The 15,502-nt window shown below is 41.5% G+C and overlaps 2 protein-coding genes across 6 annotated transcripts in view; one reads left to right on the plus strand and one right to left on the minus strand.

Moving 5' to 3' along the window:
- Positions 1-2,698, plus strand: part of FLACC1 (flagellum associated containing coiled-coil domains 1) — a 28,938-nt gene extending 26,240 nt beyond the window's left edge. For both annotated transcript variants that reach the window (XM_081143060.1, XM_081143059.1), the window contains one exon: positions 651-2,698. In XM_081143060.1, the coding sequence (XP_080999186.1) occupies positions 651-789 (139 nt within the window). In that variant the 3' untranslated portion in view covers positions 790-2,698. The remainder of the gene's footprint in view (positions 1-650) is intronic.
- CASP8 (caspase 8) overlaps positions 1,702-15,502 on the minus strand; it is a 39,263-nt gene continuing 25,462 nt past the window's right edge. For all 4 annotated transcript variants that reach the window (XM_081143056.1, XM_081143058.1, XM_081143055.1 and 1 more), the window contains 7 exons: positions 14,922-15,258; positions 11,332-11,437; positions 10,368-10,509; positions 8,851-9,002; positions 7,105-7,246; positions 4,288-4,789; positions 1,702-3,065 (listed from right to left, as the gene is read on the minus strand). In XM_081143056.1, the coding sequence (XP_080999182.1) occupies positions 2,930-3,065; positions 4,288-4,789; positions 7,105-7,246; positions 8,851-9,002; positions 10,368-10,509; positions 11,332-11,437; positions 14,922-15,258 (1,517 nt within the window). In that variant the 3' untranslated portion in view covers positions 1,702-2,929. The remainder of the gene's footprint in view (positions 3,066-4,287; positions 4,790-7,104; positions 7,247-8,850; positions 9,003-10,367; positions 10,510-11,331; positions 11,438-14,921; positions 15,259-15,502) is intronic.

Genomic DNA, 15,502 nt, shown 5'->3' on the forward strand with positions numbered 1-15,502 from the left:
CGGCCCGGTGTGGCTCAGCGGTTGATCGTCAACCTAGGATCCAGGTGATTGAGGTTCGATTCCCGGTCAGGGCACATGCCCGGGTTGCGGGCTCGATCAATGACTCTCTCATCATTGATGGTTATATCTCTCTCTCTCCCTCTCCTTTCCACTCTCTGAGATCAATAAAGATATATTAAAAAAAAAAAAAAAAGATTAAAAAAAAAAAAGACAAATAAGATTATCTGAGAATCTCTAAGTATATTCAGTTTTGTGGCTAAAGATTATTTTTAAATCCGTCTCCCCCGAGACTTGAGGGCTTTAGGGTGTTAGCGGTTTGCCCTTAGATGCAGCTGCACATGGTTCCTGTGGAAATCAACTTCAGGTCAGAAATTATACTATGACCTGAAGATGCATCTTAAATCACTGAAATAAATTTTGGTCAGTACTTTTATAAAGGGAAGTTATTCATTGTGTTGAGTTAGTAGAAAACTCCTCATATGGGCATTTGGTCACCCAACTCTCATATCTCACTAAATTCAAAGCCACTGCAAGTAATGCATGAGACTGCCCCCAGTGAAAGAATGAAACCACATTTCTCTCTCCCTGGATGTCCGACACCACTTTCTACTCTTTGAGTTTATAGCGATACATCTTCTCTTTCTTTATAGGCAAAAGATAATTGCTAAGAACGAAGAAATTTATGAAGAACGACCTGGAAGATCAACCTGTGTTACTATTTATGAGGATGTTTCTGAGATTTTAGAAGACGGTAGCAACAAAAGACAAGAACTGTGGGCAGAAAAGTAGCTATCATCGAAGATGGTAGGAACACCATCTCTGTAAGCCGAGAGAACCCCTGTAAGGTTTTCTTGAGAAATGCGTATGATGAGTTTGGGTTTGGGGTTGCCTTGATTCTACTTTTGTCTTTTCACAATTTGCTTTCTTCTGAGTGGTTAGGAATGTTTGAATTCTCATCTTAATCACATAGATTTTTCATGACTCTTCATTGAAAAGTGATATTCTCCGTACCTAGAGCTGAGCTTTCTCTGGGTGTACTGTTTTCTCTTCCACCTTTACATAATTCATTATGAAGACACTGGTCTGAAAATGGTCTTCCTATTAAATGTTGACTATATTTTGGATTGTACCTTTTGTCCCCCTGGGGCATTTAGCTAGGAAGAAAGAATCAATTGGTTTGATTTCAAAAACCTTTCTTTTTCACAGGTGTCCCCACTCTCCCACCTCTCAATCATGTTCCTTAACGTGTGATTTAGGAAGAGTTTCTGATGATTCTTGCCACCTTCTCTAAACCATTGCTAGAATTCAAATGCCCACAGGGCAGGCAACATATCTAAGTGAAGTGGGCTGCACATAAGGAGAAACAATCCCACAAACACAGTGATAATTGGTAACTGGCAGCAGCTTCAATGGAGAGGATTTGCGGGGGGGTGGGGAGCGGGGCTGGTACTATGAGAGAACCCATTCCATTGCTGCCATACAGGAGCATAGGGTCAATGTGATAAAATATTCTGATTTTTCAAAAGAAGGTATTCTGTTTTTACATCACATCTCCCAATTTTTAAATATGAACAAGTTTTTAAAAAATACAACTGTGTGAACCAACATTGGGAGGCTCAAGTAAAGCCTATCTGTGATCCAAACATTTTCCACCTGTGAGATGCCATTGCTAAAAAACAAAACAAGCAAAACAACCTCCTGGGAACAGTAAGATTAAATTATATTTTATTTAAAATGCTACTGAAAAACTATTTTTTAAGAAAATCTTAGCGTTTTAAAAAACGTTTTAAAAAATTCTAATTAGCTTTTAAAAGCATAAATGAAGCACAGCAGTGCTAGCAAAAAATCAAATCAAACATGGCAGAAGCATACATATGCTACAAGAGCAGGAAGAGAAAAGGCTGAAAGGGGAGATTGGAAGCAGATTTGTAAAAACATTTTGGACTTATAAAAACTTTTCATGTAAGAAATAATATTTTCCAATTTGTATTTTAAAGAAACTTGCAGTAGGGTTCAGGGCATATTAATTATTTTGAATGAAAGTTACTTGAGAAATAGCCAGTGCAAGATGGACACTCTGACCCTGTTTTATTCCCCTGAAAGTTGTAAATAAATGTCCCATGTAAAAAGTACCCTCCCTGTAAGAAGAGGGTAGAAGACATCCATATTTTAGATATAGGGAATTCAGGGCCAAGAAGGCTGTATAAACAAAACTCGTGACTTCTTTACGAATTTACCACCCCAAGTCCAAACTTCTTTGTCTTATACATTCTTCACAAACTTATTGTTATTTTGTCTAAAAGATATAAAATGTGCTTGGTTATTTCTTTGAGTCTCATATTTCTATGAGCTCCTATATTTATGAAAGTTAATTTTATTTTTCTACTGTCAATTTCTCATGTCAATTTAATTAATAGAAACCCAAAGAACTGGAAAAATGTTATTCCATATTGTACAGTAGTACAATTGTATGGTAGTGTAGATGGCTTGGAAAGAGAGGGACTGAAAGTACATAACAAAACAATTCTTAACAATTTGAAGGGAATTAAATGAAATGATAATGGGTTGAAAGCAGATCAGATCTGCCACTGTTTTTGAACCATTGTGATGTTACATTTCTTTTAAGCTTACTATACTTTTTGTACCTACTATAGCTTTTAAAACCCTCTTTATCAAATTAAAAATACAATTAAAATCATGCCTATGGCTATAAATATCTCTCTATTGTTGCAAAGTCAGAAATTTAGGCTTGAATTTGCATAAAACTTAAATTGTCTTCACTCTCATTTTCTCCCCTTCCTGCCATCGAAAAGGGTGGGGGGGGGGGTAGCAGCATCTTATTAATAAATTAAGCATAGTGTTATGCAAGTAAACAATAGCATAAAGTGCAAGCATCGTAATAAAAAATTAAGCATAGTGTTGTTGTACATCAATGAAGAGGGAAGAAGAGTTTTTTTCTCAGAGTGAAGGTAGGTTGTGGCATCTGCTTCCCCATATTTTTCTTGTCATCCTTATTGCTCACTTCAAAGTTCACCTCAGTGAGGATAGTGAGAATATCATCACCCCTGAAAAACATAACATAGCATTGTGACCATCTGTGAGGGAAAAACAACTGGTAAACCCGTTCATCTGCTGTGCTTATGATAGCTATTTTTCTCAAAACATCAGGCATTTGAAATAATAAGTTGCTAAACCAAGACGTACTACAGCTTTTGAGGTAAAGGAATTGTCTCAGAGCTTAATAACTTATCTTTTGTTTACTCAGGATCTATATAGACCATCAGAAATCTCAGTGTTAACATCAAATTTGGTTTCCTTCCCTCCCAATCTGTTTGTACCTCACTCTACTCCATGTACTGTGTTACTTGCCCACATAATCACCTCAATGACCCCTAACATCCTCTGCCTCAAATTGTCATTGCTTCTGTGGATTCATCTATGATGCAATGGAACTTCAGGCGAGTGAAAAGTCAGTGTCTACTGCAGTCCCCTCACCCCTTTCTCACCAGCCTTGCTAATCAGTTTAATTGGGCAACCTGTTTATCCACCTCTGCAAATGGCCCCCAGAACCTTGCAGAATTTGTGGTTTCAATCTAAAAATGAAAACGTAGTGTTGATGTTATGGTTCACTCCTTTATTTGCCATGGAAAATTCTCACTCTTCATATTCTTAACACATAATAATACTGAACTAGAAGGAACCTGCAGAAGATTCCTTGCTACCCATCTATCAGTTGTGTGTGCATTTGGGTGAACTGTGACATACAAAACCATCATTTAACTAAAAGAAACACAGTTTCTAAATATTTCAATGAGGAAAGGATATTTCCCTATACTTTGTGGCTTCAAATCAGGCCAAATGAGTGAAACTATAAAGGGTTTCTATTCTTTGGTATTTATCTCTCACAATACACCAAGAGGGTTTGAGGCTGGTTGGCTATTATGGAACTTTTGACATTGGAGGATATGAAACATTGAAATGGGTTATTGCCTTTTTGGAAGACTTCTTAGAAGTTTCTAGTTGAGTTGGCACAGTCATGTTTCTGTCTGAAACCAGAGCTGGACTATATGACTTCACCATCCTTCCTAGCAATATGATACCCTGATTGTCCTTTGAGGTGCTAAAAGAAGGAAACGCCTCAGTAAGTATCTCAGTTTTTTCTGTCTATGACTAAAGATGTTAAGACTTGTCCTCTCTCCCACTTTGCAACTGACATGGGAACTGCAGCTATGCAACCCTCAGCTGGACATTTATAGATGAATAAAAGGTTGAGTAGGCAAAAATTACCTAGGGCATCTTTCTCTCAGGCTCTGGCACAGTGATTGGATATACCAGCTCCCCTCCATGGGGTTTCGGTAGGAAACATAGTTTTTCACTGTGGCCATCCCCAGCAGAAAGTCAGCTTCATCTGGGATATATCTCTTCCGACATAATGAGTCCATATCCAAGCAGGCTTCCTTCTCTCTTGAGTCAGCCTCAACAGCTATACGTCCCTGGTAGTTATTCCCTTGACAAGCCTGGATAAAAAAGATTTTGGGTTTGCCTGCAAGGGAAGGGCACTTCGCACCAGTGAAGTAAGAGGTAAGCTCATAGATGGAGGCTTCTTGCCCATCGGAGCCGTAGATGATGCCTTCATCTCCATGGGAAAGGATGCAACAGATGAAGCAGTCTCTCTTCTTGTGGTCCATCCTTTGGTAGTTTTTCAGAACCTCACAGATTTCCTTTGCTGTAGAGTCTTTGTAATGCACCGTCTCAAAATGAAGCTGACTAAAGGTGTTGAGCAAAGCCTCTGAAAAGTGAAATACAAAGTCATATTATACCACCATAATACCCAAACCACAGCCCAGAGCTAAAGAGAGCATTGATCAGGTAAGAATTTGAAGCAGAGCTTAAGAACAAGACCCTCTATATTAGTGGCTAGATTCTGCAGGCCTCTAATATTGACTGCCACCAGCTGAAAAAATTTCCCAGTCTTGAGGCAAACAAAAAAAAGGAGGGGATTATTGTTGGCCTGTCGTCTTATCTCAACTAGTCTACGAGATGAGGAAGCCATTATTTAGGACCCAGCGGTGCGGTCTCCTTGCTCTCCCAAGCTCGGCACTCTAGGCATGCCCCTTGTGCGGCTCATGGGGCCCGCCTGCTGCCGCGGAGCCCTGACTGCTGTGGGCCCGTTCGCGGGTGGGCTGACCCTGAGCTCAGCCCTGACCACGGTGTACAAGCTGACAAAGCAAAAAATGCAGGTTCTGACAAAACAAAAAAACCAAACAACAACAAAAATATGAAAAATGGGGGGAAAGAATAAAAAAAGGAAAAGAATAAGAAAAGGAAAAATACAGAAGAATAAAAAAAAAGTGGAGTTCGCCTCAGCAGCTTCGAGCCTGCTGTGCTCCCCCTTTGGTGCTGTGCGTGGAGACTGCTGGCTCCTGCTCCCGCACTGTCTGGAGCTGGCCGCCTGCTGTGTGGTGGTTCTGGGCCTCTCGGGAGAGGTTCTGTTGTAAGCCACTCGCACACTGTCTATTCCTGGCCTGCGGCAACCTGTTTAAAGCTGCAAGCCACCCAGTTTATGCCTGCCTCTGCTGGGCTGGGCTGCTCATGGGAAGGACCAAGCTGTGCTAAGGCCAGCTTTTACCAGGACAGGGCCCAGGGACTGGCCCTCAGGGCACCCCAGGATCCGCCCCATTCTACCCCACCTGCTGGCTGGCTATTAGGTTTAGTCACTGAAAAGGCTCAGTCACCGAAGGAGCCTCTGGCAGAACCGGGAGGATCTGTGAGGGGTGGTGCCATTCAGACTTCAGGGAAGATGGTGGGTGTGATCCCCATTCCAGGGCCACATGTCTGAGTCTGTCCCACATTTTCCCCTGACCCTGGGCATTAGATCTCAAGACTTACTCAACCTATACAACTGCAAGTTTGTACCCTTTGGCAAAATGCCAGAAATACAAACAAATATTATTTTAATAAAAATGTCTTAATAGTAAATGAATGGAAATCAAAGGCCTGAAACCTTTTCCTCAGAACCAAGATGTATGATTATGAATGATGTAGTCAATGGACTTAAGCTCTTCGGCTTTTAAAAATCATAGATTTGTTTAAATAAATGTTAACAGAGACCTTTAGCAGAGTCCTGATGATTAAAATCAGCCTACCTTACTTTTCTAAACTTTACTCAATTTAAAAAATAAGTCATTACTGCCCTGGCTGGTGTGGCTCAGTGAGTAGAGCATTGGCCCATGCACCAAAGGGCCAAGGGTTCGATTCATGGTCAAGGGCACGTACCTGGCTTGCAGGTTTGATCCCTGGCCCCCATTGGAGTGCATGCAGGAGGAAACCAATTGATGTGTTTCTTTCACATCTCTCTCTCTCTCTCCCTCCCTCCCTCCACACACTCTAAAAAAAAAATCAATGGAAAAAATACCCTCAGGTAAGGATTAACAAAAAAACAGAAGAAATTAATGTCATTACTTGATGCTATGACCCATAAGAACTATTTTTTAAAAGTATTTTATCAAATAAAAATTATTAATATTACAATGATTGGGTCAGATTATTTCCATTATTACTTTTAGTTGAAGCCATTTCTATGTTCACATGCTGCAAATTATTTTTTCATTTAACTTCTAAGTTCTCAATCTTAGATGAGACAGGCTGAGCAAAAGAATTTCTGCCTAGTTTAACATTTGAAAATACTATTTCTGTTGAGGACTCACAATTTCTGCTGCACTCTGTTATAAATGCAACTTCTGTAAGTGGTCTTGATACTAAGGCAATGTTTTCACACATTATAATAATACATTCCACAGAAGCACTATCCATTTAATCGAATTAAAAGCAAAGCTTATTGCTGCTTTTCAGTAGAAGCCTTTTAGTAAAATTTAATATTTTATCTTTAGATATACATTGCTTTAATTTTTCAAATTAAGTTTAAAAAAGAAAAACAGAAAGCTAGCAAATATATAAGAATGTCCTTCACCTCCACAGGAAAACGTGCTTATAATCATTTTTTTGAAACATGCAGCCAGCCCTGTTGGTATCGCTTTTGTTCCCCCATTTGATAAAAACATAAATATTAGAAATATTTTACTTTTCTTTTGGGTTCTACTGTACCTGCATCCAAGTCTGTTCCGTTCCTGTCCTTCATTGTTTGAAGTTTGGGAATGTTCTCCCGTGCTTTGCTGAAATCGTAATTGTTAAAGATCACACAGTATCCCCGAGGCTTGCTTTTCATTCGATAAACTTTGTCCAATGTCTGAAAAACAAAAATGCAACCCAGGAGCTGACACTGTGGGTCAAACACCTGAGATGTGAACAAACAACTCCCTGGTGCAAGGTTACGCTGTCTCCTAAGCCACACTGGCCTGTAAGTGCTCCTTCCATGGCTCTGACCCAAAGTGACATTGTTTCCCTAACAAACTAGCTCATTTCTACCTAGTCTCCTCACACAGGATCCCCAGACTTCTGCCCCACCTTTAGTGTGTAAAGCCAATGTCCCAATACTTGGGCCTCCTGAGCACTTTGCACGTATATTAATATTGTCATCATAATGTATTGTCTGTTTTCATTTCTGCTCAAGGCAGATGACATCTGTGTCAGGAACTGGGATTTATTAATTTGTGAGAGTCCAATCAAGAGTTGCTCAATGAATGAATGTCTTAGGGCTGGCTGTCTTTGGGCTGCCCTTCCGTGACCTTGTGATTTCCTTGGCTATCTACTCAACTCATCCATGTTTCTAGGCTAACAGCTGAGGGCCTGCCCTTCACACATCACAAAGTGTCCCAGGACGTTTAAAGCTAATGGGTTAACCTGGTTCTCAGGACCACAGTGACTGGAGGAGAGAGGTGCGCTGGTCAGGCAGATCGTAGCTCTTGCGGGTTACAGTATCCAGACTCTAGTACCTGACAGACATTATCAGTCAGAGGCGCCCTGGGCTGTCCTGATTTTCCCAGGGCTGTCTCAGTGCTGAGATATTCAGCATTTATTGGGAAATCCATGCTGCTCCTCCAAGTAGAGAAAAGGGCTCCTTGTTACAGGGGCAGAATTCTCGGCTCTATACTTAATAACTAAAACTTTGAGCAAGTTACCTACTCTGCCTTGCACCCAGTGTCCTTAGCTGTTCATTGGGAGCAGCACTTGTAGAGTGCCTTACTCTGCCAAGTGCTACATGACTTTGGTTAATCCTTGATCTTCAGACTGAGAGAGGTCTGGTCAGTTGCTTAGGAGCCCACTAGTAAATTGTTTCTCTCAAGCTTAATTTCAAGTCTCCCGCTGGACTCCTAGTGTTCAGGGCTTCCTCTGCTTCCTGCCACAGAGAGGAGTGAGTGAATGGGCTGAGTCAGAATGTGTTGGGTGACTTGGTGAAGGTTACGTAAAGAGGAGCAATTATGTGTAGAAAGGCGATTCCTGTATGGGCTCTCGGAGGTGAGAACACAGAGATGGCTAGATCATGAGTGTTTGCCACTTACACTGAGAAACAGTTGTGAAATGTGAGGCTAAAAGAAAAGGCTTTGCTTTTTCCAGTCCTGCTGGACTCTTCCCCCAGAGCCCTTTCCCATTCGGGCTGCTGCAGCCGCTGGAGGGTTTGGTAGGAGACCTCTCACCCCTCTGCTCCAACTGTTTCAATATCTTTGTCTTTGGTTTTAAAATAAAAATTTAACATATAAGAAAACCCAAGATCACATTTTTTAAAATTAAAAAGTCACACTTTAAGCTTGTTCTTTTGTGAATTTTTTTCTACAGTTCTCAAAATATTCACCAAGTTTCTTCCCCTTACTAGTTTATGTGGAAGCTACAAAAGCTAAGAGATACAATAACTAGAATCTCAATGTAAAGAAGTAATGGGAGGGTTCCTCGTACCTGCTGTGGGTGACTGTCCTGTTCCCCTGGCTCACTGTCCTGTTCTTGTGGCTTGAAGTCCTGTTCTCGTTGATCCAAGTCCTGTTCTCTTGGATAGTCTGACATTGACAGCATCTCAGGTGGCCCTCCCTCTGCAGGTAACTGAGACATATCTGGAACGACACATGGCAGAGAAGGTAGTTTAGTAAAGAAACATGTAGCACCTAGAGCAACGTAAAGTCCCTTTTAAAAGGAAAATTCACCGACTGCCTTGGACTTAGTATCCTTACAATCCAGAGTCACATTCGTACTGCTGACTAACTCTGCACCTATTTCAGACTTGCTGGCCTGAGGCCACATGGTCTGTGTCTTTTTACACATCTTTTAGTGTGTAGAGAAGGTGACAATAGGTAGCCACCGAGCCTTCATACTGATATTAGGCGGCAGGTTCATTAAGATGTGGATATGGATGGTAAAAGGTTGCAGAGACGAAGCAATGAAAATATCAAAGAATAAATTAGCTAAATAAGTCTTGAAAACATCTCCAGGTATTACCACTTGAAAATTCATCTGGACTTCTTTCAAGATGTTAAGATCAAACAAACAAACAAACCTCCCTGAGCAGACAAAACCAATTCAATCATACAAACAAAGCTTATTTTGCAAGACTAACTTGACCTTGTTTATGCCTCTGAAAATCATGAGCAAAACTTGAACTTTTTTCCAAGGCTGATATGAGATAACCACTGATCAATCCTGTCATTTAAGCAAATTCTAACATCATAATCATCACTGTGAAGAATGAACCCCGACCCTGCTTTCTCACTATGTAAGCTGCTTTATAACAACATACTCCTGAGCCTCATTCCATGCTTTGTTTTGAATGCTCCTGGTTTGCAAACTGTCATTTTTGGCGTGTGCACAATAAATTTTTATTAATTACTATAATGATTCATTTGTGGGGTGGTTTTTTGTGTTTGTTTTTTTAATACTTTTTTTATTGATTTTTAGAGAGAGAGGAAGGGAGAGGGAGACTGAAAGAGAACCATTGATGTGAGAGCAGAACATTGATCAGCTGCCTCCTGCATATCCCCTGCCAGGGATTAAGCTGGCAGTCCGGGCATGTGCCCCGACCAGGAACTGACCCCGCAACCTTTTGATGCGTGGGACGGTGGCCAACCAACTGAGCCGCATTGGCCAGGGCTGATTCATTGGTTTTACTTTCGCTATTTATGAACCTTTGACAAAGGCTCATTCTTCCCTCTGACATAGGGGTTTGTCAACTTAATAATACATTTTGCTGCCCTGGCGGGGTAGCTCAGCCGATTGGAGCATCAGCATCGTCCTGATCTGCCTGAGTTGCGGGTTTGATCCCCAGTCAGGGCACATACAGGAATCAACCAGTAGGAATGAACCAGTGGATACATGGATAAGTTTAACAACAAATCAATGTTTCTCTCTCTCCCAAATCAATAAATAAAAAAACTTTTTAGAAAAGAATACATTTTTCTGATTCCCAGCTATCAGGTTGTTTCTACCTCTGCTTAATTCTTCTTCATAATCGCTGATTTTCTTCAGCAGGCTCTTGTTGACTTTGTTACAGATTCTCTTTAGGGTGTCCAAATTTTTTTCCCCAAGGATGAGCCTCTTCTCCATCTCTATGAAAATATCAAGCAAGTTCTACAGGGAGGAGAAATAAAGTTAGAAGATGGAATTGGGCCATATTAGCTTTTAGATTAGATTTTTTTCTTCTTACTTTCACTTTCTCCAAACCAAGGGTCCAACCTAGCTTCCCAAGCAGACCCTGCTGAGAGGACATACTGGTTTTTCAAAGCCATTATACTACTAGGAAGGTAATTCTATGTTTTCTGGCCCAGAAATACAGAAGTGAGAAGACAAAGGAGAAGCCACATCAGTCCCCAGGACACACACACACAAATACCAAACACACACATAAACACGCACACACCCCATCACACACATAAAATAGCACCAGACATACACACAAAACTAGCACACCACACATAAACAGACATGCACACTCCCAGACACACACCACACACAGGCATGCGCACACACACACACACACACACACACAATTCCAGGTCCCAGGTTGTTTTAGAAGCAAAGAAAATGTCTCAGGCCCACCATAACACACGCACACAGACACACAAAACCACACTAGACACAGACACCTGTCTTTCCTGGCTCTGCAGGGTCCCACATTGGGCTGGGTCCCACATTGAGCTGGGCCCCCACAACCAACCTTCTTCTTTTCTCCTGACACTGTCTTGCTCCTGATAATTAATTTGAGCAGCACTTCACAGTATACAAAGGAATGATATCTACAAGACTCATGCCTGACAGCTTTCTTCTTCAACCCAGGCTAAAAAATTAGAATTCAGGTTGCTTTTACCAGAATAGCCCTCTCTTCAGTTTCAGAAATTCCCACTGGCTGACTCTTCCTCAGGACTAAATCTTGGCCATGACACCAGGTCTTACCATGCTATCATCCAGTCTACATCTGGATATCTCCTGGCTCAAAAAAAATTTAAAGTCCTTCACTTCCGATTCAATTACTTCTTCTGAAATCTGGAGAAGCATGGCCCTGTGGTGGGAAATGGAGACACTTGAGAAATGCTTTCTTAAATAGTTTCCCATCTGAAACATATGAGTGACAGCAGACTTGATTCCAATGGGCTCCCTTCAAAATAAAGTCAGCTCATGACATGATGTATGAGTTGAGTCCTTGGAAAGAGGCTGGTGTGGTGACACAGAAGACTACTGACTCATACCCAACTACCCCACCTTTAAGAGAATTTGAAGTTCTACTAACATTGTCCTTCAGTTAATTTCAGTTACATGAATTGTGGTTTTCCTTTGTCTTCACTATCAAATCAAGACCTTCTTGCAATAAGAAAGTTTTTTGATTTTGGAAATTATACTTTTCAAAATGCAAATCAGATCATCACTTCCTAATTAAAACTTGTCAGTGTTCTCCCAGCTGTTACCTTCAGTAGGAAGGCCAAACTTTTGGTCCTGGAATACAGACCTTTGTGAGTTGAACCCAGCCTACCTCCTCATCTTGGCCGCTCCTCACCAACCTCCCACCATCTCTTCTCCAAACACACCCAGCTCCCCTGCCCCTCAGCCCTTTATGCTGTTCCCCACCCCCCCATACACACACTCCTATTCCCTTGTCTATTTTCAAACAGCCGCTCATCCACTAACAGCTCAAGCACTGCCTAAGTGACCTCAAGCACTGCATTCCCCCACTGTGCCTTTGTATCGCCCAAAGGGTAACATATAATGGTCTGTTTATAAAGCTGTTCAAGTCCCCTGAGAGCAGGGTCCATGCCCTTTTGTTTCCATAAGCTCAGAGGGCTGTGAGGTACAGTGTTTAAATGCAGGGCACCCAGACTAATTCTACCACTTATGAGCTGTGTGACTTCAGACATGTTACACATATTTGTCTTCATTGTAGACTGCAGATGATTCTGTATCTATACCATTGGAACGTGTTGGAAATTACATGAATAAGTTTATCTGCAGTGCTTAAACCAGCCTTTGGCAACACACTAAGTGCTCAATACACAGCATTATTATTTGCTAACCTATGGTAGGCTTTTGGGACATGCTTGTTCAATGAACAGAAGAATGTTTTATAAGTCAGCAAACCTTTCATTATTATGTTGTAAAGGAAATAACTTTAATACAAAACCACGTTAGCATCACCCTAGCCAGTCTGGCTCAATGGTTAGAGTGTGGGCCCACAGACTGAAGGGTCCTGGGTTCAATTCTGGCCAAGGGCACGTACCTCATTCGTAGGCTCGATCCCCCGCCCCTGTCGGGGTTCATGCAGGAGGCGACCAATCGACGTGTCTCTCTCACATCGATGTTTCTCTCTCTCTCTCCCTTCCACTCTCTCTGAAAAGCAATGCAAAAAATATCCCCGGGTGAGGGTTAAAAAGCAAACAAACAAAACCATGTTAACTTCAAAGTTAAATTAGAGAATTAAAAGTCTGAAAATAAAAATAGTATAGAAACAGGAGTTTCTTCACATTATCATCTGCTTCCTCCTTCTCCTGGAATCTCTACCCGAGAAGTATTTTGCTAAAGTTTTCTCACTTTGGCCAAGACTGGGTCCAATGTAAAGCTAGTGCTCCTTTTAACTTTATTACAAGGTATTTTGCGCTTCTACTTTCCTCATCACTGAAATCTACTGGTTTTCTTGTACCATCACTGTCTACAAATAAACCTGGATAGTTTATAAGATACTTATTTTATAGGTAGCAATTATAATTTGAAATTTGAAGTGTCTAGTGTTTTCTTATAAATGGAAAGCGACCACACTGGGGTATTTTTTATTTACTAGTTAATGATAAACAGTTACGAATAAGCAATAGATTGTACTTGTGCTGGCTCTTTTTCCCCCCAAACTAACATGTGAAATATTTTAACAAACAATCCTGCCCTTGTCAGGGACCCCCTGGCCCTCCCACAGAAAGGTACAGGTCATTGTCTGGCATTGGCAGTTTGCCTCAGTCTAACTCAACCTCCAGAAGACCAAGGTGGTAGGCGCAAGATGACACGCCTTCCAGGCTTCCTAGTTCTGGGGATGCTGTTTCTGAGGATTAATTGGTGCCTAGTTTAAGAATTCCTTAAAAGAACTTCACAATCCTACTAAATCAAAGTTACCCAGTATTGAATTGTCCCCTCCTCCCCTCTCCTTCCCAGTTCATGCTCAGCCAGAATACATCAATGTGACCTTATTTAGAAAAAGGGCCTCTGCTGTTAAAATGAGATCATACTAGATTTGAGTGGCTCCTACTCCAACGACCGGGTCCTTATAGGAAGAGGGAAATTCAGACAAACACAAAGGGAAGAATGGAAACTGATGAAGCTACAGGACGAGAACCACCAAGGGTTGCCTGTTACCATCAGAAACCAGGAGAGGAGCATGAAATAAATTCTCCATAGAATCTCTAAAAAGGAACCAATCCTGTTGACACCTTGATTTCAGAATTTTAGCCTCCAGAACTATGAGAGAATAAATTCCTCTGCTGTGTTATGCCATCCAGTTTATGGTGTTTTGTTATAACAACCCTAAGACACACATACACCCAGAGTATCTCTTTTGTCATTTAAAATCAAAATGGTCAAGCTTCAAGTAGAGAAATGGATGACAAGGAACATGCCAGAATCTCAGGTCTCTGCAAATAGAAAGACCAGGGCATTAACAGACCAGTCAAGCAGAGGACAGTAGCTTTCAGCCCTGGCTGTGAGGACTGAATGCTGCACATGCCACAGTTACAAGCAAGCAGAGACAGTGGAATGGGCCATGGCCAATGCTTGGGTGGAAGTTTCCTGAAAGGAAAGCTAAAAATAAGTATCTGAGAACAGGGGATGGTAATGTGCTCTATTTTTAAAGTCTGAAAAATCACAGAGATGTGACTTATCACCGTTAGGCCACCCACTTCCCCACAGGCGAGGAAAGGCTGAGCGGCAGGGCCTTTGGTAGGACTGACGCCCGTCACCCTTGTTCTCGCAGCAGCAGCTGGCCTCACAGGGGCTAAGCAGCCCTGTGGGGTCTGGCCTAACAAATCCCCATTGCCTGGCAGCGTATACCTCATTGGAGGATTTTGTAATGCACGTGTGGATAAAAGCATGAAACTCCATTGAGAATTTCCAAAGTTGCCCACAAACGGGAGGAGGATTTCAGAGTGAAAGTAGTGATACTTTACCCAAAATAGACAAAGTAAGCTCACGATGTGGACATTAGCAAAGCAGAAACACCAAGATAATAGACACATAACACACACACACACACAGAGAACATTTAGAAAAAGTCGATTTTACTGTCAGCATACTTACAATGTTTCACTTTGAAAATTTTATTTTATGGTTTTAGCTCTTTCTTTTTCCCCCCTGAATTATACATCAGGTCTCTAAATTTCTTAATCTAGCCCTGATAGGACATCTTCCCAGAGCCTCCAAAGTCATACTACATCAACAACCTGCAATCAACCCTCCCACAAAGATGTGTCCACTCCCCGCATACCTCCCAGCACTCACACTACAGAGACTCCCACCTGTATGTAGAGATCTGACCCCTGCCTGATGTCTGAAGCTCCCTTTTCATCTCTTCCTTGCTGGTGTTCAGGTACTTTTCTAGTAGATCCAGTCTATTAATAAGGAATAGCAGCTCTTTCAAGAAGGACAAGTTGCATTCCTCCAACATTCTTTTTTCCTGGAGTCTCTGGAACAACATTAAGGCATCCTTGATGGATTCCTGCTTCTTTTGTGGTATGTAGTCCAGGCACAGAAACTTGAGCGAGGCCACCTCCTCACTGCTCAGAGCTTCCCCAATTTCATATAAACAATTGCTGAAACTCATGCTTGTCAGTGTTAGTTGAAAACAGTTGTAGCCTAGGTCAAAAAAAAACATCATGTTCAGATGAGAAAGAAAAGTACCATTAACTGGTTTGTTCCCTCATCAAATGCTATTACATCCACTACAATACATGTCAGACATTCTGCTGTGGCTACAGGGAAGAAAAGCCAACGGGACAAGCTCTTTCTCTCAGGTTGCTTGGTGTTTGGGAAGGTCGACACACAAACTAGCCAATGCTCAAGAGAGTTGTGAGCAGGATGCAGTAGGAATAATAAATGT

Source organism: Miniopterus schreibersii (assembly GCF_964146895.1).
Source record: "Miniopterus schreibersii genome assembly, chromosome: 7".
NCBI classification, from domain to species: Eukaryota; Metazoa; Chordata; class Mammalia; order Chiroptera; family Miniopteridae; genus Miniopterus; species Miniopterus schreibersii.